The 21,030-nt window shown below is 38.2% G+C and overlaps 1 protein-coding gene across 2 annotated transcripts in view; it reads right to left on the bottom strand.

Moving 5' to 3' along the window:
• COL5A1 (collagen type V alpha 1 chain) overlaps positions 1-21,030 on the bottom strand; it is a 1,013,097-nt gene that overhangs the window by 826,368 nt on the left and 165,699 nt on the right. For both annotated transcript variants that reach the window (XM_044058757.1, XM_044058756.1), the window contains exon 2: positions 5,105-5,272. In XM_044058757.1, the coding sequence (XP_043914692.1) occupies positions 5,105-5,272 (168 nt within the window). The remainder of the gene's footprint in view (positions 1-5,104; positions 5,273-21,030) is intronic.

Below are 21,030 nucleotides of genomic sequence, written 5' to 3'. Positions count from 1 at the left end.
GGAAGTGTTTCTGCCTTATCTGGATAAAGCTGCTGAGAGCTTTAGCTATGTTATGTAAGTTCCAAACTGTATCTGTATACAGCTGCTGAGAGCTTTAGCTATGTTATGCAAGTTCCAATCTGGAAGTGTTTCTGCCTTATCTGGATACAGCTGCTGAGAGCTTTAGCTATGTTATGTAAGTTCCAAACTGTATCTGTATACAGCTGCTGAGAGCTTTAGCTATGTTATGCAAGTTCCAAACTGGAAGTGTTTCTGCCTTATCTGGATATAGCTGCTGAGAGCTTTAGCTATGTTATGTAAGTTCCAAACTGTATCTGTATACAGTTGCTGAGAGCTTTAGCTATGTTATGCAAGTTCCAAACTGGAAGTGTTTCTGCCTTATCTGGATACAGCTGCTGAGAGCTTTAGCTATGTTATGTAAGTTCCAAACTGTATCTGTATACAGCTGCTGAGAGCTTTAGCTATGTTATGCAAGTTTCAAACTGTATCTGTATACAGCTGCTGAGAGCTTTAGCTATGTTATGCAAGTTCCAAACTGGAAGTGTTTCTACCTTATCTGGATAAAGCTGCTGAGAGCTTTAGCTATGTTATGTAAGTTCCAAACTGTATCTGTATACAGCTGCTGAGAGCTTTAGCTATGTTATGCAAGTTCCAAACTGGAAGTGTTTCTGCCTTATCTGGATACAGCTGCTGAGAGCTTTAGCTATGCTATGTAAGTTCCAAACTGTATCTGTATACAGCTGCTGAGAGCTTTAGCTATGTTATGCAAGTTCCAAACTGTATCTGTATACAGCTGCTGATAGCTTTAGCTATGTTATGCAAGTTCCAAACTGGAAGTGTTTCTGCCTTATCTGGATACAGCTGCTGAGAGCTTTAGCTATGTTATGTAAGTTCCAAACTGTATCTGTATACAGCTGCTGAGAGCTTTAGCTATGTTATGCAAGTTCCAAACTGGAAGTGTTTCTGCCTTATCTGGATACAGCTGCTGAGAGCTTTGGCTATGTTATGTAAGTTCCAAACTGTATCTGTATACAGCTGCTGAGAGCTTTAGCTATGTTATGTAAGTTCCAAACTGTATCTGTATACAGCTGCTGAGAGCTTTAGCTATGTTATGCAAGTTCCAAACTGGAAGTGTTTCTGCCTTATCTGGATACAGCTGCTGAGAGCTTTAGCTATGTTATGTAAGTTCCAAACTGTATCTGTATACAGCTGCTGAGAGCTTTAGTTATGTTATGCAAGTTCCAAACTGTATATGTATACAGCTGCTGAGAGCTTTAGCTATGTTATGCAAGTTCCAAACTGTATCTGTATACAGCTGCTGAGAGCTTTAGCTATGTTATGCAAGTTCCAAACTGTATCTGTATACAGCTGCTGAGAGCTTTAGCTATGTTATGTAAGTTCCAAACTGGAAGTGTTTCTGCCTTATCTGGATACAGCTGCTGAGAGCTTTAGCTATGTTATGTAAGTTCCAAACTGTATCTGTATACAGCTGCTGAGAGCTTTAGCTATGTTATGCAAGTTCCAAACTGGAAGTGTTTCTGCCTTATCTGGATACAGCTGCTGAGAGCTTTAGCTATGTTATGTAAGTTCCAAACTGGAAGTGTTTCTGTCTTATCTGGATACAGCTGCTGAGAGCTTTAGCTATGTTATGTAAGTTCCAAACTGGAAGTGTTTCTGCCTTATCTGGATACAGCTGCTGAGAGCTTTAGCTATGTTATGTAAGTTCCAAACTGTATCTGTATACAGCTGCTGAGAGCTTTAGCTATGTTATGCAAGTTCCAAACTGGAAGTGTTTCTGCCTTATCTGGATACAGCTGCTGAGAGCTTTTGCTATGTTATGCAAGTTCCAAACTGGAAGTGTTTCTGCCTTATCTGGATACAGCTGCTGAGAGCTTTAGCTATGTTATGTAAGTTCCAAACTGTATCTGTATACAGCTGCTGAGAGCTTTAGCTATGTTATGCAAGTTCCAAACTGGAAGTGTTTCTGCCTTATCTGGATACAGCTGCTGAGAGCTTTAGCTATGCTATGTAAGTTCCAAACTGTATCTGTATACAGCTGCTGAGAGCTTTAGCTATGTTATGCAAGTTCCAAACTGTATCTGTATACAGCTGCTGAGAGCTTTAGCTATGTTATGCAAGTTCCAAACTGGAAGTGTTTCTGCCTTATCTGGATACAGCTGCTGAGAGCTTTAGCTATGTTATGTAAGTTCCAAACTGTATCTGTATACAGCTGCTGAGAGCTTTAGCTATGTTATGCAAGTTCCAAACTGGAAGTGTTTCTGCCTTATCTGGATACAGCTGCTGAGAGCTTTAGCTATGTTATGTAAGTTCCAAACTGTATCTGTATACAGCTGCTGAGAGCTTTAGCTATGTTATGCAAGTTCCAAACTGTATCTGTATACAGCTGCTGAGAGCTTTAGCTATGTTATGCAAGTTCCAAACTGGAAGTGTTTCTACCTTATCTGGATACAGCTGCTGAGAGCTTTAGCTATGTTATGTAAGTTCCAAACTGTATCTGTATACAGCTGCTGAGAGCTTTAGCTATGTTATGCAAGTTCCAAACTGGAAGTGTTTCAGCCTTATCTGGATACAGCTGCTGAGAGCTTTAGCTATGCTATGTAAGTTCCAAACTGTATCTGTATACAGCTGCTGAGAGCTTTAGCTATGTTATGCAAGTTCCAAACTGTATCTGTATACAGCTGCTGAGAGCTTTAGTTATGTTATGCAAGTTCCAAACTGTATATGTATACAGCTGCTGAGAGCTTTAGCTATGTTATGCAAGTTCCAAACTGTATCTGTATACAGCTGCTGAGAGCTTTAGCTATGTTATGCAAGTTCCAAACTGTATCTGTATACAGCTGCTGAGAGCTTTAGCTATGTTATGTAAGTTCCAAACTGGAAGTGTTTCTGCCTTATCTGGATACAGCTGCTGAGAGCTTTAGCTATGTTATGTAAGTTCCAAACTGTATCTGTATACAGCTGCTGAGAGCTTTAGCTATGTTATGCAAGTTCCAAACTGGAAGTGTTTCTGCCTTATCTGGATACAGCTGCTGAGAGCTTTAGCTATGTTATGTAAGTTCCAAACTGGAAGTGTTTCTGCCTTATCTGGATACAGCTGCTGCGAGCTTTAGCTATGTTATGTAAGTTCCAAACTGGAAGTGTTTCTGCCTTATCTGGATACAGCTGCTGAGAGCTTTAGCTATGTTATGTAAGTTCCAAACTGTATCTGTATACAGCTGCTGAGAGCTTTAGCTATGTTATGCAAGTTCCAAACTGGAAGTGTTTCTGCCTTATCTGGATACAGCTGCTGAGAGCTTTAGCTATGTTATGCAAGTTCCAAACTGGAAGTGTTTCTGCCTTATCTGGATACAGCTGCTGAGAGCTTTAGCTATGTTATGCAAGTTCCAAACTGTATCTGTATACAGCTGCTGAGAGCTTTAGCTATGTTATGCAAGTTCCAAACTGGAAGTGTTTCTACCTTATCTGGATACAGCTGCTGAGAGCTTTAGCTATGTTATGTAAGTTCCAAACTGTATCTTTATACAGCTGCTGAGAGCTTTAGCTATGTTATGCAAATTCCAAACTGGAAGTGTTTCTGCCTTATCTGGATACAGCTGCTGAGAGCTTTAGCTATGCTATGTAAGTTCCAAACTGTATCTGTATACAGCTGCTGAGAGCTTTAGCTATGTTATGCAAGTTCCAAACTGTATCTGTATACAGCTGCTGAGAGCTTTAGCTATGTTATGCAAGTTCCAAACTGGAAGTGTTTCTGCCTTATCTGGATACAGCTGCTGAGAGCTTTAGCTATGTTATGTAAGTTCCAAACTGTATCTGTATACAGCTGCTGAGAGCTTTAGCTATGTTATGCAAGTTCCAAACTGGAAGTGTTTCGTCCTTATCTGGATACAGCTGCTGAGAGCTTTAGCTATGTTATGTAAGTTCCAAACTGTATCTGTATACAGCTGCTGAGAGCTTTAGCTATGTTATGTAAGTTCCAAACTGTATCTGTATACAGCTGCTGAGAGCTTTAGCTATGTTATGCAAGTTCCAAACTGGAAGTGTTTCTGCCTTATCTGGATACAGCTGCTGAGAGCTTTAGCTATGTTATGTAAGTTCCAAACTGTATCTGTATACAGCTGCTGAGAGCTTTAGTTATGTTATGCAAGTTCCAAACTATATATGTATACAGCTGCTGAGAGCTTTAGCTATGTTATGCAAGTTCCAAACTGTATCTGTATACAGCTGCTGAGAGCTTTAGCTATGTTATGCAAGTTCCAAACTGTATCTGTATACAGCTGCTGAGAGCTTTAGCTATGTTATGTAAGTTCCAAACTGGAAGTGTTTCTGCCTTATCTGGATACAGCTGCTGAGAGCTTTAGCTATGTTATGTAAGTTCCAAACTGTATCTGTATACAGCTGCTGAGAGCTTTAGCTATGTTATGCAAGTTCCAAACTGGAAGTGTTTCTGCCTTATTTGGATACAGCTGCTGAGAGCTTTAGCTATGTTATGTAAGTTCCAAACTGGAAGTGTTTCTGCCTTATCTGGATACAGCTGCTGAAAGCTTTAGCTATGTTATGTAAGTTCCAAACTGGAAGTGTTTCTGCCTTATCTGGATACAGCTGCTGAGAGCTTTAGCTATGTTATGTAAGTTCCAAACTGTATCTGTATACAGCTGCTGAGAGCTTTAGCTATGTTATGCAAGTTCCAAACTGGAAGTGTTTCTGCCTTATCTGGATACAGCTGCTGAGAGCTTTAGCTATGCTATGTAAGTTCCAAACTGTATCTGTATACAGCTGCTGAGAGCTTTAGCTATGTTATGCAAGTTCCAAACTGGAAGTGTTTCTGCCTTATCTGGATACAGCTGCTGAGAGCTTTAGCTATGTTATGCAAGTTCCAAACTGGAAGTGTTTCTGCCTTATCTGGATACAGCTGCTGAGAGCTTTAGCTATGTTATGTAAGTTCCAAACTGGAAGTTTTTCTGCCTTATCTGGATACAGCTGCTTGGTTCAGCTATGTTATGTACATTTCAAAATGGAAATGTTTCTACCTTACCTGGATACAGCTGCTGAGAGCTTTAGTTATGTTATGTAAGTTTGGCCTTACCTGGATACAGCTGCTTTGTTGGGGCACTAAGCTGGGCTTCTTTAGAAACTCTGTAAGCAACATCTGGTCCTTTAGAAGATCTTCTCTTTGTGCAAAATCCCACTGTTTTCATTACACCTTCTGGGAAACTTGGAAACTCTAATATCTTCAAAAGATCTGCAGACTCAACTGCAAAATAAAAAAAAAAATATTAAAAACTGCTCAGAATATAGTTTAGATAACTAACATATAATAACTGTATTTTTGTAAGGAAGACAGTCTTACTAATAAACATAAAAATAATATACAGTAACAGTTAATTTCATTCATTAAGAAAACATGAGGTTTGTTGAGAATCACAAATGTAAAATCTAGTATTAAAAACTAGCTCTATATGAAATATCCTTATTGCTAATTCCCTCCATGCTGGAAAAATGTCCATGCTGTTTTAAATTTTCTACAAGAAGAACAACATTTGTCTAACATATTGAAGCCATCAGAGTCCCAACATATGGGGTATACATGACACAAAATGGTATTCTTTTTTAATATAAAAATTAGTTCCCACTCCTTGTATGTGTTCCAGCTTACTATCTACAGCTTTCACATATATTGCTCCTTAGAGTCCCTGAAACATACAGTGAATGTGATATTTGTAAGACAAAGTTAAAAACAAACAAAAAAAAATAGTAGCTTCTACTCTCATTTCTTCACTTTTAATACCTAGTCAACAGGTCCTGTCCTTTACAAGCAAGTACATTTTGCTAATAAAAAGAAGCTTAGACCAGGATACATAATGGAAATCTAACAAACTGTGACTTCAGACTTGATTATAAAGGGATTAAGAGTGGAATTAGTAATTAAGACTAGAAAAGAATAGCTTACTAAGACAATGTATGCCTTATTCAGCACTGGCTGTACATCCTGCAGACGGAACAGGTATTGCAGGCAAATTGATTAACGTACAACACCATCTGTGTCACATATACCCACTTAGTTTGTTGTGAGCAAATAGCAGTGATGTATTCATTATTATACTATTTATTTAGAATTGTTTGTTTGTGACTTTCGGCTTTTCCCGGTTAGGGGTCGCCACAGCGGAACTCCGGTCCGCTAATGATTGGCAGTAGATTTTTATGTACTGGCTTACCAGGCCTAACGCACAACCTTCAATGAAGCAATGCCCACTCACGCATGTCGCCACACAGAAGACGCTCTAACTGAGAATCGAACAGGTAACGTCTAACTGTGAGGCGACAACGATACCGCAGCACCACTATTTAGAATAAATATAAACAATACAGAATGGATTGCCATCTAGCTGATTGTCACTGGTTTCTTTTAAAATAGGAAAAAGTCAGTTCTTTTTTTAATTAAAGCCTTACATTTACCCATAATGCAAACGTTAATTTTATGAACATATAAACAGTGATTATTGTCCATGGAAAATGTGTTGGCCTACAATGTCAACCAAAGCAATACATTTAAACTGGTGCATCTGTTATAAAATGCATCTCATTGCTTTACAAACCATACTAACTACTTTGATACACAACATTATGTATTTTGCCCAAACATTCTTATTGCTAGCCATGCTTTCTGAAAAGTAATGCCTCCTTATATCATTTTAAATCATCTTCCGTACACCCAATCTTGTATCAAAGTTTACAATCCCCCGCCTCATTATGTCATGTGGGACCAAACACAACTTTACTTCCTCTCATATGCTCTATACAATACATGAGGTGGAGGATATTGGGAATGGAAGTGAAGTAAAACAGTATCAGGCAAATATCAGCATTCTGGATATGAATCCATCAGACAACAGAGAGCTAGCAGACAGATACAATGTACATATCTCACATCTCACATGCAACAAAATGATGAGTGATTTTTTTGAGGGGGAAAAAATAATACAAACCAGAGGGCCATGATAGAGTAACATTAATAGAAGACTTCAGTCTTCTTAAAATAAAGTGAAGTATTTCAGCACCCAGAGCAAGGAGATAAAATGACTCATTTGAATTAGTTGATGTAGAAAACCTTTCCAAAAGGCAGAGGGAAAGGGAAAAGGAAGATTGTTAAGCATAGTGCTGACCAGACGTGAATAGTTATGGGTAGTAGCAGCAAACAAACCTATGTTGTGGTATGGATTACTAACAATGCAATGGCAACAAAAGTGTTATGGGGAAATAATTAGAGGAAAACACATGAAATAATGTAAAAGGACAGGAGTGAGTGGTAGAAACATTAAAGGAGCAACATACAATGGTATATAGGTTGAGTTTTCTAGGAGAAAAAAACAGAGGCTGACAAAGGTGAGAGACAAGCAAGTTATAAGTTCAACTGAATACAGAAGATGAAAGAGGACTTTAAAGAAGGACATATGAGAAAGGGAAAATAAATGCATACTGGGAGGCTAGAAGTTAGATGGACCCTGGAAGGAGGATTTTAAAAGGAAAAGAAAAAGAAAAAGAGAAAAAGAAGCTTTCTTTAAATATTTGTGAAAGGAGGAAACAGAAATGTTGGCATGGATGTACTGAATTATACCTAAGAAGAGAAAAGGTGCAAGAACGTTTCGGAGCCAGCAGTCATGTTGTATAATTTCTTTCTGTTAGTATTTACAACAATGGGAAGGAATCCAGCATGAAAATGTAAACTGGACATGGATATACAGTGGTATAGATTAAGGAAGACAGGAAAAAGAGTAACTCATTCCACTACAGGAAGATGTACAGGAGCCAGATAGATTAGGTTACCTACTCCAAAAACAATGAAATGTTTGGTTGGGGTAGTTGCACATCCCCCCATAGACATGTTCAACAGACCTCTCACAGAAGTGTGAAATTAGAGTTCTGGAGATGTGCTGTTGTAGTATACCTACATATCCTTTCTCGGTTGGGATTATAAGCTGACCTCATTGGTGAGAAATGTCATGGGGAAGGTAAACAATGAAATACGTTTTCTAGCCTGTAAACAAAGACATTTACAAACTTACTTTTTCCAAGGCATTATGGAGACAGACAAAATGACCCTAGAAAATTCATGTTTCAGCATGCTGGCTCTACTCCATTGTTCCATTAGGAATAAGACAACAGAGTAATCTCAACAGGGGGTTCTTCTTCTAAATGCATATCATTTTGTATTTCTGTTATGGCGAATCCAAGATTCCCTTATCTGGATAAATGGCCTAATTTTCTTTTACCTGCTGCATCCGTAACATCCTAGTTTGTCCGCCATGACAGTAGACAAAGATTGGATTCCCTGTGCCTCTTTGTGGTACCACACTGTCACTTTTACAACTCAGACATATGTGTCTTGTCACAAAAGATACCAGATCAGTCTTATCATCAGACATAAAATTACACAGAGTATTTAAGCTTTGCCCTCTCACAGCACCATTGCATTCTGCTTTAATTGTTCAGTATAATTTTATTTATGTTTTTGTATACTGTATATTCCATACTTTGCTTATGTTATATTCTGTTAACTGCTTTTGGAGCTTTTCTCCCCAGGTCACCACTGAAAATGGTCTCTGCTTAGCCCAGTGGACTTCCCCAGTCAACAGACTGGAAATAAATAAATAAATAAATAAATCATCCTCTCATTCAACCAGCTCCTTCTTGCAGTAATCGTTTTTGCTGTGTGTCTCCTTTAACAAATCACGAGTTAAAGTACCTGTTTAGTATATGGTTATATATTTACTTTCCCATATTTTCCTAATACAGCTCTGGATACTCCTGGTGTACCTTTACTATGTTGCTATATACTTTTCCCCACATTTTTCTCCTTTGAGTCTGATAGGACCTTGTGTAGCCACACTCTAGTTATGTATTTGTTTTCAAATTTTTTTTCCTTCAGCTTTGCTTGGGAGGACCTAGTTTGTTTCTTTGTCTTTCAGCTTTTTCCCAGTAAGGGGTCGCCACAGCGGAACTCCGGTCTGCTAATGATTGGCAGTAGATTTTTACAAAACGCTGAGGTGCCAGCTTGACGCCCAACCTTCAATGAAGGCACACCCATTTACGCACGCATGTCTTTCGAACGCTACCCCTCCTCCACACAGAAGGCACTCCCAAGCCAAGCTGAGAATCGAACGGGAGAACCTCTTGCTGTGAGGTAACAATGCTACCGGTGTACCACAGCGGCATACCTTGGGAGGACCTAGTATAGCTTGCATTTTTCCTTTTAAAGAGGAAATCCCTTAGGTTGGATAACAACTAGTTGAAGTAAAACTAAAGTACAGAACAAGAAAAAGAATAACAGGATGGTGAATGATGGAAATAATCAAACTCAATCTAAGAAAGCTGTGTCAAAAGCCAGCATGATGCTAGGCTGTCCCCTCAGAGGGACTGGCATAAGATTTAATAGACTCATACTTCTACCGAGATGTTTTGTCAGAGTGTAGGTTGAGTACTCTGTAGAGTTTTAGTGCTATCATGGAGAGAAGGAAGTCAGCATAGTGAAGAGGGCCTACAGAATAGTTACCAGTACAATAAAAGAGTTGAAGGATAATGAATACTGGAACACTCAGGGAAGTTACAGGTTTTCACATTGGAGGAAAGGAAACCATGGAAGTGTTATATTTTTATAGCAATACAATGGAATAAATTTAGAGTGGAAAGACAAGAAAAGGATGAGAAAATGGCTTTCAAATCAAAAGAATATATTCATTGTTTCTAAGAATGAATGGTGAACAGGTGTAATGTACTATTAGATGGAAGCGTAGACAGCTTGCTGAAGGATGCCTTAACTTGGGCCTAGGACAGGTGATAGGCTGATGTAGGCTGGGTAGATACTGAGTAACAGCTGTCCAAAATGGGCAAACAACATACGTGGTATTGTTTTTTTTGCTTTCACCAGAACAAATTATGATGTCACAAAATTTATTTCTGCAACTAGAGAATGACATTAGGCTGTACCAATCTCTTCCCAAAAGGAAATACATTTTCACATAAACATGAAAGTGACTCAACACTAAATATCCCAGCATTTAGGATAAATAACGCTCATGTTAACATATGTACTACTATACTAAAGGAAGCATTCACCTGACAGAAATATATGCATAAAGGGAAAATAACCAACTATGCATTTCAAAATGATAAAATACTCTGTCTAATCACTCAGGAAACATAAATGTTTTTTGGTGATACAATTTATTTTACAATAATGGAAAATATGGGTTAATACATATCTGTTCAGATGAAATGGTGCTGTGCTGAACAGATCTGCACAGCACTGGCAACTGCATTTCAGAATAACTCTTTTATACTTGCTAGGGAAGCATTTATTATTCATTGCATCTTGTTTGATTCTACATTCTTTTCAATGTACCAGTTAAAGAAAGAAAGAATGCATGAGCAAGCAGAGATGCACCAACGAATAGCAGGATCCAGCAATGAAAAAAAAATTTCTTTGTTTCAAGCATAATGTGAACATAAAAACAAAAACACTGGATAAGGAATTCAGTAGCTGAATCATTGTGAATTCAATGGCAAATACAGAGAGATTTTTCATTTACATAAATTTTACATAATTGTCTATATAATGTCCAAATTATATTTCTTAAGGTCCATGTTTACAGCTATGCCTCACTGGATGGGGTTTATGAGGAGATGATGGATTGTCCAAGGGCATTTGAGGTTCAGTATTATAGGCCGAAGTCCTCCCCACCCCTGGAAAGTCAAATATTTCCATGTAATGCTTATGGGGGGGGGGGCATTACTGTCCTTAGGAAAGGGAATATGTCATGATTTAGTACTTTTAAAAATTTTTAGTGTGCTGGCTAACATTTAGACGTCTTGGAAAAAAAAAGTTCTTAATCTGTTTAATTTGTTTAATTTCTTTGCAGCAGTTAAAATATTTTTTCAGACATTGTTAAAAGAAAGTACAGTTTTGTACCTACCATAAATGTAGATGCTCGAGTGTTCACACTGCTGCAGTCATTACACTTGGGGTTATCCTGCCGTCAGGCGGTCCCGCAATTGGCCTGAGTTCCAAAGTCTTGGTCCGGCGTCGGTTGCTGTCACTTCTTCCCTGACGTCAGTGCGCCAGGGGTATATAAGATGCACCCAATGCCATTTTCTTCAGTTTTTCTTGCCCCAGATGTCAGGTGTCCCCAAGTAGGAAGGCAATACATATTGCTAATCAAAAATATACATATAAAATAAAAACAATAGCTTCATTTACCAGCAAATACACCCCAAAGGTTGTATAGGATAGAAAGGTATAGATAAGTGTAGGCAGTTCAGAGGGGATGGAGGGAGGGTAACCTGGACTGCAGCAGTGTGAACACTCGAACATCTACATTTATGGTAGGTACAAAACTGTACTATGTTCATCGTGTTACACTGCTGCAGTCATTACACTTGGGTAGAATCCCAAAGCTGAGGTTGGGTGGCTGGTCTATAAAGAGTTAGGCTTGGCTATGAGGCCCTGCAGAACTGCAGATGCAAAGCCTGCTCTGGATTTAGAGTAAAGAGGCAGGTGGTAATGCTTGGTAAAGGTGTGTACTGAACTCCAAGTTGCAGTCTCCAAAATTTCCTTGGTAGGTACTCCTCTGAGAAAGGCTGTTGAAGTGGCTGTTGCCCTGGTGGAATGTGGCCTAATGTTATTTGGGACTTATTTTCCATGGTGTGTGTAGCAGTACCGAATACAGTGTAAGGTTCTTTCCTGAAATGTTCTTAGATGTAGATGTTTGGTAGGCTAGCACCATGGTGTAGGGGGAGAAATCCTTAAATTTTGGTCTGGCACACACATCCCAGGTTTGATTAGCAGCTTAGTTGTCTGAGGCGCTGTCAAGGAGAGATGGGTTGCCTATCCTAAGGAGGACGGACTTTCATCTCAAGCCTCTCTGAGGGAAGGCATGGTCCATGAAGAGGAGTGTAGGTCTGAGGGAAGGCATAGTCCATGAGGGGTAGTGTAGGTCTGAGGGAAGGCATGGTCCATGAGGAGGAATGTAGGTCTGAGGGAAGCCATGGTCCATGAAGAGGAGTGTAGGCTGAGGGAAGGCATGGTCCATGAAGAGGAGTGTAGGTCTGAGGGAAGGCATGCTCCATGAGGAGCAGTGTCAGTTTAATGGAAGGCATGGTCCATGAGGAGGAGGAGTGTAGGTCTGAGGGAGGCATGGTCCATGAGGAGGAGGAGGAGTGTAGGTCTCAGGGAAGGCATAGTTCATGAGGAGGAGTGTAGGTCTGAGAGAAGGCATGGTCCATGAATAGAAGTGCAGGTCTGAGGGAAGCCATGGTCCATGAGGAGGAGTGTGGGTAAGAGGGAAGGCATGGTCCATGAAAAGGAATGGCGGTCTGAGTGAAGGCATGCTTCATGAGGAGTGGTGCAGTCTAAGGGAAGGCATGGTCCACGAGGAAGAGGAGTGTAGGTCTGAGGGAAGGCATGGTTCATGAGAATGATTGTAGATCTGAGGGAAGGCATGGTCCATGAGAAGGATTGTAGATCTGAGGGAAGGCATGGCCCACGAGGAGGAGTGTAGGTCTGAAGGAAGGCATGCTCCATGAAAAGGAGTGAAGGTCTGAGGGAAGCCGTGCTCCATGAAGAAAAGTTTAGGTCTGAGGGAAGGCATGGTTCATGAGGAGGAGTGCAGGTCTGAGAGAAGGCATGGTCCATGAAGAGGAGTGCAGGTCTGAGGGAAGGCATGGGCCATAAGGAGGAGTGTAGATTTGAGGGAAGGCATGGTCCATGATTAGGGGGCGTAGGTCTTAGGGAAGGCATGGTCCATGATGAGAAGCATAAGGTATGACGAGGGGCAGGGACAAGAGATAAAAGTGCTAAATGCACTTACTGTTTAGCAAAGGCCAGAGTGTTTTTTGGTAGAAATGTTTATTTTCTTGGTACGTCATACCATAAGAAAATCTTCCACTTCTCATGGAAGCAATTGCTGGCAAGATCCTTAAGGACACCCTTAATTTTAACACTGGCCCCAGCCTGAAGAAAAATCATGTTACTCCGAGAGATGAAAGGACGGGACTGGAAGACCCAGTGATGGATGGATCACTGCAGTACAGAGTAGAAAACTGTAAAGTATTAAGGAAGGTGGGGGATTGAACAAAACAAAAGAAAGTAGATGCTTGGGCTTAACTGTGCTAATTTAAAGCAAATAAGATGGCAAACAGAGGTAGAACAGAATCTAAAATGTTTTGTACTGCATCTGATCAATTGTTTGACTTCTGACTGCTCACAATAACTACCATTCATCTAGTCAGCCAGCCAAGCATACTAATTTTGCTCAATATATTGACTGTTTCAAAGCCCCATAACTTTATATAGGTTCATAGGTAAGTACTAGGCTAGCTGCCTTTGTGGGCCATTTTAAGTCTAATCAGTTTCCCTTTTGGTGCTTGAATGAACCAGTCTTGTTTGGGGTTAGACTGGCCTTACATTTTCCATGTCATTAATTATATATTATCCCTAATGAGAATATCTGGAAACATACCATAAATATTTTGAGGGTACCCATGTGTGGGATAAATCATTCAGGAGCTGATTCTGTCCATTGGTAGTACAGGGAGCAGTCCTGGGATAAAATTTCTATTACCCATCCACAGATGTAAGTTGTACTTCAGTATGGACAGAGATGATATCTGTATTATGTGGAAAGGGAGTCTCTTCTAGGGCAGTGGTATTGTCTGCAAGATGTATAAATCTCTCCAAACTGTTCTGCTGATGTTGCAGAAGAGGTCTAGATCAAGTGTTTCTGATGGCATTTTGTAGGTCTGTCAGTATTGGGTCAAAGGATGCCTTGTATGTCAGACACAGGTCATCTTTTAGCAGTCTGTAGAATATTAACAGAGTTTTGAGTCCATCCATGTAGGGCATAGTGTTTAAGCCTTATATCCTTTTAGTAAGGTATCTCTGTGGGCATTCCAGTTGTTGCAAGTGTATGGACAGATGCATGCCAAAGAAGGCATTATACTCGGTGATTAGCCTAATGAGGACTGCCTTTGCATTCCTAACATGTCAACTCAACATTGCAGTTTCCATGATTAGCATTCTCTGTATACATTTCTGGAGCAAGGGATTGTCTTTTCTCTAAGCACTCTGTGTGCAGGAGTTAGGCATATAAAGTACTGCACAACTCCTGAAGCCTATATGATCTGAGTCCTGCAGTTTCAGAAAGGAGTCATCTAAGTAAGTTACACACAAGACTGCCCATACAGGCCAACATCCATTTTTGATCTTCCATTTTTTCATTTTAGCTAAATCCAGGAGTTACTTGAGTACATCATAAAATTATAATCCGTTCCCATACTATTCAACATTTCAGAGGTACCAATGAAGATCTTCATTTTCAAAGTATTCAGCTTTCTCACAAGCCAAAAGATGCATATAGCACTGTTACAAGTAACCAAGAAATGCCTGAAATAACTCACAATCAGACATACTGTTTATTTGTTCTACAACACACATTACCTTATTTTACATAAATATATTAGTGTGATACGCACCATTCACACAAACTATCATGCCGCCTTCTTAAAACTGTAACAACACAAACAATCTATGCTTTGCCTTCTGCGCATCTTCACTGATTCAGTATGCGGACAGTTCTACTCTTGTTACCTGCTCTAATAACCTCACTGACCTCCATACCTCATTCAGTGATCTTTCAACACTACTGAATACTGGTTGATTAACAACCAACTCATCCTTAACCCAAAAAAAACAAAATTACTCCTTTTCCTTCCAAAATTCATGTCCATACTTAGTGCCTCCTGGGAATGGAAGTGAAGTAAAACAGTATCAATTCATGCCGACTCCCATAACAAACTCCTAGGTATTACAATGGACAACCAAGTAAAATTCAACCTTCACATCTAACATTGCATCCAAAAAAAAAAAGAAATAAATAAAAAATTTGGTCTATTGTATAGGAACAAAAAATATCTGTTCACTACCTCGAGGACTTCTCTTGCACAAGTCTACCTCTTCCCCTGCCTACTGTACTCATCCCCTAGATTTACCCATCTCCAAGCCAACCTTATAGTCAAACTCGAACAAACTTACAACCGAATTGCCAGATTTATTTGTACCCTCCATTACAAGTCTCACCACTGCCTTGCTCTTAAACAACTACATTGGCTTGAATTCCCTTAGCTACTCCAGCTATCGCAGCTACAAATTCACTAATTAGCAAACCTTCAGACTATCCCTCTCTATCCAGTCTTATACCCTCTATACACCTACACATCCTCTTCGTAGCTCAGAACAATTCCTACTCAACACCTACAAACCAAACAAATCAGTAGGCACATTGCTGTAGAAATGCTCAGTATCCCATACTTGGAGCAAACTTCCCAGTAATATATGTTCTATCAAATCTACCTCACTCTACAAAAAAGAACTAAAAAACTAACTTGCTAATTCACCTTCCTGCTCTTGCCACCACCCCACCTAACTCATACTCCCTTTAAATGTCCTTAACATGCTTCCCTTTCCTTAAGAAAATATTACAAATAATGAACTACCTCTCTCAGTCTACTAAACAGTTGTATACTCTTTTTCATGTCTTTTTCCTCCAAAATAAATTCATTTCTTGTTTCTCTCTCTCACCTCTCCTCATTTCCTTATGCATAAGACTCATTTGTGCAGCTATACCTCCCTATTTTTATCTCTCTATCAGTACTTTTTTTTTACCTTGTATATCTGTTCAGTTTCTACATTTTTTAAACAAGTATATTTTCTGGTTTATTGGATATGTTAATAAGAAATTAATTTTTTTGAATTTTGGTATCTAACTTTTGTGCTCTATGTTATCTTCTGTACTTTCCGAAACTTAAACTTTATTATAAAACGATAAAAACAGAAACCAGTTTGCAAAACTGCTACTTATATCCTAAAATAATATGGTTTAGTGCTTTTGTCTTTTTAATATGACATCATCATCAGAACCATATCATCAAAACAGCTGAGCATTTCTATCAAACAAACAAACCAGAGACACACACCTTCAATTAACCAATCATATGAAGTCAAATCACATTACCCAACATTTAAAGCAAAAATGGCAAATGTAAGTACATGTTGTTGTTGTGTCTTTTGGCTTTTCCGGGTTAGGGGTCGCCACAGCGGAACTCCGGTCCGCTAATGATTCGCAGTAGATTTTTACATGCCAAGTTGCCAGCTCTGACGCACAACCTTCAATGAAGGTATGCCCATTCACGCGTGTCTCCACACAGAAGACGCTCTAGCTGAGAAATGAATAGGACAACGTCTTACTGTGAGGCGACAATACTACCACAGCACCACCACCGCAGTACAATGCAAACGTAAGTACCTGCATAAATCAAAAACTTACTATTTAAAAAAAAAAAAAAGGATAAATGAGGAAATTAATATGTAAGTAAACAAAGCATAAGCCACCATACTTTTGATAATCTATCCTTTAGTTCACTTGCAATGGAGATCATTTCGTTTAAGCCAGACGGTGCTGTGGCATTAAACCTAAGCTGCCAAAACATCTCCTTGTGACGAAAGCTATTCTTCCAATCCCTACAGTAAACTGAAGCTTCCACTTGATCCACCACAAAAAACTTAAATTTTAAAAACCCCACACATACTGCAGAATGTCTAGCTAGGGCGTTTTTGTTATCCCTATGCTGAATACTATAAATGTGTTGGTACACCCGCCTGTTAAAGACATTGTTGGTTTTGCCAGTATAAAATGCTTGGCAATTTGTTCAGACTGCAAAATAAATCACTCTTTCAGTAAGACAGTTAAATTTCCCACCCCTATCATAGTCTTTGACCTTATTATACAGCCAGCCCTCATAGTGACATTCCACATATGTACATTGATTACAACGTCCACATATAGAATTTTTAGGGAAACTATCTGACAAGACAACATGTTTCCATTCCAAAATGTTCTTGCAATTACTCCTTCTTTTAAAAGTAAATGTTGGCTTTACGTCCTTTCATTTTTTTGGACCCTCATCACAACTAAAAATAAACCAATTTTTATTAATCATATTTTGAATTCCCTTAACATCTGTGTAATAATGTAGAACCTTATTAGTGTGTAAGTCAATTGACTGTTTTTTTACAAGGCTCATTATAGTCTGTGTTCTTAAATCTCTGTAAAATAGTTGGACCATATAAACTATTACGTTCACCCCATACCTGTTCAGCAACATCGTTTATTAAAGTTATGGGGTAACTTAGTTCACCAAACATCTTTTTTAACAACTCAAATTCCCCAAGGCATGTATTGTCATCTGAGGTCAGCCTTGACACCCTAATGAACTGGCTTTTAACTAGACCCTTTTTCTAGTGGTAGGGGTGGCAACTTGAATAAAACAAAAAAGAATTGCAGTATGTGGGTTTTCTATGTATTTTAGGCGCAAGTTTGCCATTCTGTAAATGCATTATTTCAATGTCCAAATAAGATATCTCATTGTCATTAATGTGATGTGTGAATTCCCACTGGTCCCTTGGAGCTCCTGTTTTTTTCTTTTATTTGTGGACTGTATACCACCATTGCGTACCTTTGTTTTTTCACTATCTTCTGTATTTTATTCATTTTGTATTTGTTCATTTGTATGTTGCATGTAGGTCTGTTATTATATCTTTATATATAAACAACCCAAAACCAGCAGAAAAACCGAATAAAACAACAGGAAAATCCACAACTTCAGAAACAAATTTATTCTCTCTCTCTTTGACGTCTCGGCCGTAGCCTTCAAGGAGTATAAACCTTACAAATACCAAAACTAAATTTATACTAATTCACAAAGCAATTATACAATAAAATAAATATAAATTAGTTAAATTCATTACATCAAATCAATACTCTCCAATTAAAGTCTTCATTAAGACCATAGGGATGTAGTGTATTAAATTTCAAAATATATACAGCTTCTTTATATAATAAAATGTGTTTAATATTAACACTGACATGACAGGAATGGTATATTTGCTCTAAAATAGTACCTTGTAACCCCTCATTTTTGCTCTGGTGAAAATTTTTAAAATGCATAGCCACAGAACTTTCTTCCTTATTATTAATAATGTCCCTGGCATGCTCCAAAAGCCTAACCTTAAAAGCCCCTTTGGTCTCTCCAATATAAAATTTATCACAAGGGCATTTAAGTGCATATATCACCCCTTCAGAATTACAATTAAAAACATTACATGTTTTAAAACAAACATTGTTAATATGAGAAAAATGAGAAACTATAAAATTACAGGCTTTGCATTTGCCACATCTAGAAGTGCCCTTCACAGATAGGCTATGCTGTACACTAACTACAGGCATAGTAAACTTACTTTTTACTAAAAAATATTTAATATTTTTCCCTCTTCTGTAGGAAAATTTGAGATATGCATTCAACCATGAGGACACACTACTTAAGGAACTAAAATATTTCCAAAAATGGTTGATCACTTTAACCAATTCACCACTAAAACAACCAAAAGTCGTAACAAAATACATTACATCTTTCTGTCTATTATTCATATCATTGTACTTTACTAAATCTCTGTTAAACCAATTATTATTAACTTTTTTACACCTATATCCAAAAAATTGTTTATAACTATGTGTTATTATTTCATCACTATAACCCCTTTGGTGAAACATTTCCATTAATAAACTAAGTTCCTTTTTAAATACAATCTCATTATTGCACAGTCTAGAAATTCTTACCATTTCTCCATACGGTAGACCTTCTATTGTATGGGGAGGGTGACAACTAGTGCCATGTACATATTGTATACCTCCTTCAAACTTCAGTTAATAGCCCCCGACCTAGTTTGGTTATACATTGTCCCATTTTGTTTAAGAGTGTAGTAAGTAGTTTTATTTAGTATGTTGAAATTATGCATTGTAAGCTGTCAGTAAAATAAGAGTCAGTCAAATGAGTTTTAGGTCAAATGAAATTTAAATCAACTGGGTGTTAGTCAAATGAGATTTGGTCAACTGAAGTAGACTTGTGTGTGTGTGTGTGTGTGTGTGTGTGTGCGCATATATATATATATATATATATATATATATATATATATATATATATATATAGAACACTTTATAATCTAGAAATTCTGAAATACCGAATTTTAGAATCCAGAGATCATAAAACCAAAAGTTCTAAATACTGAAACCCCAGAAGCACGAATTTCAAAATGCTGACATTCGGAGATGTTGAAGTAGCACTTCTGGTGTTGCGTTGTTTGAATGGAAGTTCAGGTAAGTATGTATGTTTAAGGGTGTTGGTTAGGGGCTTTAGTGTGTGTCAGTGTATGTTGTGACTGTGATGTGTGTGTGCAAGGGGAATGTAGGTGTGTGGTGGTGTTTTCGTGTGTTTGTCTGTGTAGTGCTACCTTGGAGTTAGTATGTTTAAGGAGGGGGGTACGGGGGGTGCAGGGGGGCTTGCCCCCCTGCTTGTATGTGTAGGTTTGTGTGTTTATGTGTGGGGGGAAGGTGTGTGTTTGTGTATGTGTGTGCTGTCTGGTTAGTGTAGGATTCTCGATTTCAAAATTCACGCTTTTGGGATTTCGGTATTTAGAACTTTCGGCTTTATGGTCTCGAAATTCTGAGATTCGGGATTTCAGGATTATAAAGTGAATCCATATATATATATATATATATATATATATATATATATACACACACACACACACACACACACACACACACACACACACACACACATATATTGGATGAGAAGTCAGTGAAAATTTCATTGCTTCCATTTCATTATCAAACACCAGTGAACTACGCAGCATCAACATTTCCAAAAATCTGCAGTAGACAGTGTTCATCACCTATGGATGGATCTCTATATGTAATAACACCATGACCACACAACAGTGGGGAAAACCTTTAGCAGCACAACATAGAAGGGTCAGAAGCTATGATGTGAACTATTACACACTTTCATTGCAACATATTACAATTTGTTAGCAAACTGTTTAGTTGAACGACTGGTAATTAACTAGTATGTCACAAAAAGTGCAGTTGACTGTTGTGACTGATAAGGCTCCAGATCATTATTATTGACACAATAAAAAAAAAGAAAAGAAAGAAATGCAAGTGAAAGAGCTTTTGATAAGCTATTCAGCATCCATATTATAGCACTAACCAACAACTGGGTGTGATATATTGAAGATTTACCCACAGTTGGTGTAGTTTAATTATGTGGGTGAATCCTGAGTGATTAAACAAAGTCAACCATGGGTAAATCTTCACTATATCACACCCAAGAGTCGGTTATTGCCATTATACAATGACAGTTTTTAAGAAAAAAATTACTTACTTTTATTAAATAATATCTTTGTATAACAGTGCAGTGGTGTTCTTCTGGGTTGTTTCTTTATCCTGTGGCTTTGTTGATGTACTGTGCATGTGTATGGGACTTACATTCTTATGCTTACGTAGTACATCAGTGCTTTAGAAAGCAAGGGACAGAGATGGGAAGATCTCCGTTGCTTCCCCCTTTTTTAACAGTTTTAAATATGGATAGTTTAGAGGTATGAGAAATGGAGATAGGAAGATATCCGTTGCTTCTTTTTTATTTTTAAAGCCTTAAATCCAGACAGTTTAGAGTTATGAGAAAGGGCAGAAATACATGGAAAATCAGGTATGTTTCTTTAATTTTGCATAACATACCTGATTTTCTTTGTATTTTCTCTGCCTCTGTGCGTACCTCTTGACCTCTTAGCTCAAGAAAACTAGAAAGCCCCATAGCATATATTAATAGGAGAAAGTCTGGGCAACCAGACTTTTTTCTTTTGGTATATGCTCGATTTACAAAGGGAATTCTGGTTGGGCTGACCAGTCAGCATGCACATTTTTGCATGTAAATGACCTCTCATTGTATAACTGAAAATAAACCGTCTCAGTGGTATACTAATACTAAGTAAAAAAGCTTACATTCTAACTGATTATAAGCTTTATATGAACCATATAATTTTGCATGAAAATAATTCCTGAATTT

Source organism: Protopterus annectens, chromosome 16.part0 (genome assembly GCF_019279795.1).
Source record: "Protopterus annectens isolate FY-2018-M chromosome 16.part0, PAN1.0, whole genome shotgun sequence".
NCBI lineage: Eukaryota > Metazoa > Chordata > Ceratodontiformes > Protopteridae > Protopterus > Protopterus annectens.
This window is presented reverse-complemented; position numbering and strand designations above follow the sequence as displayed.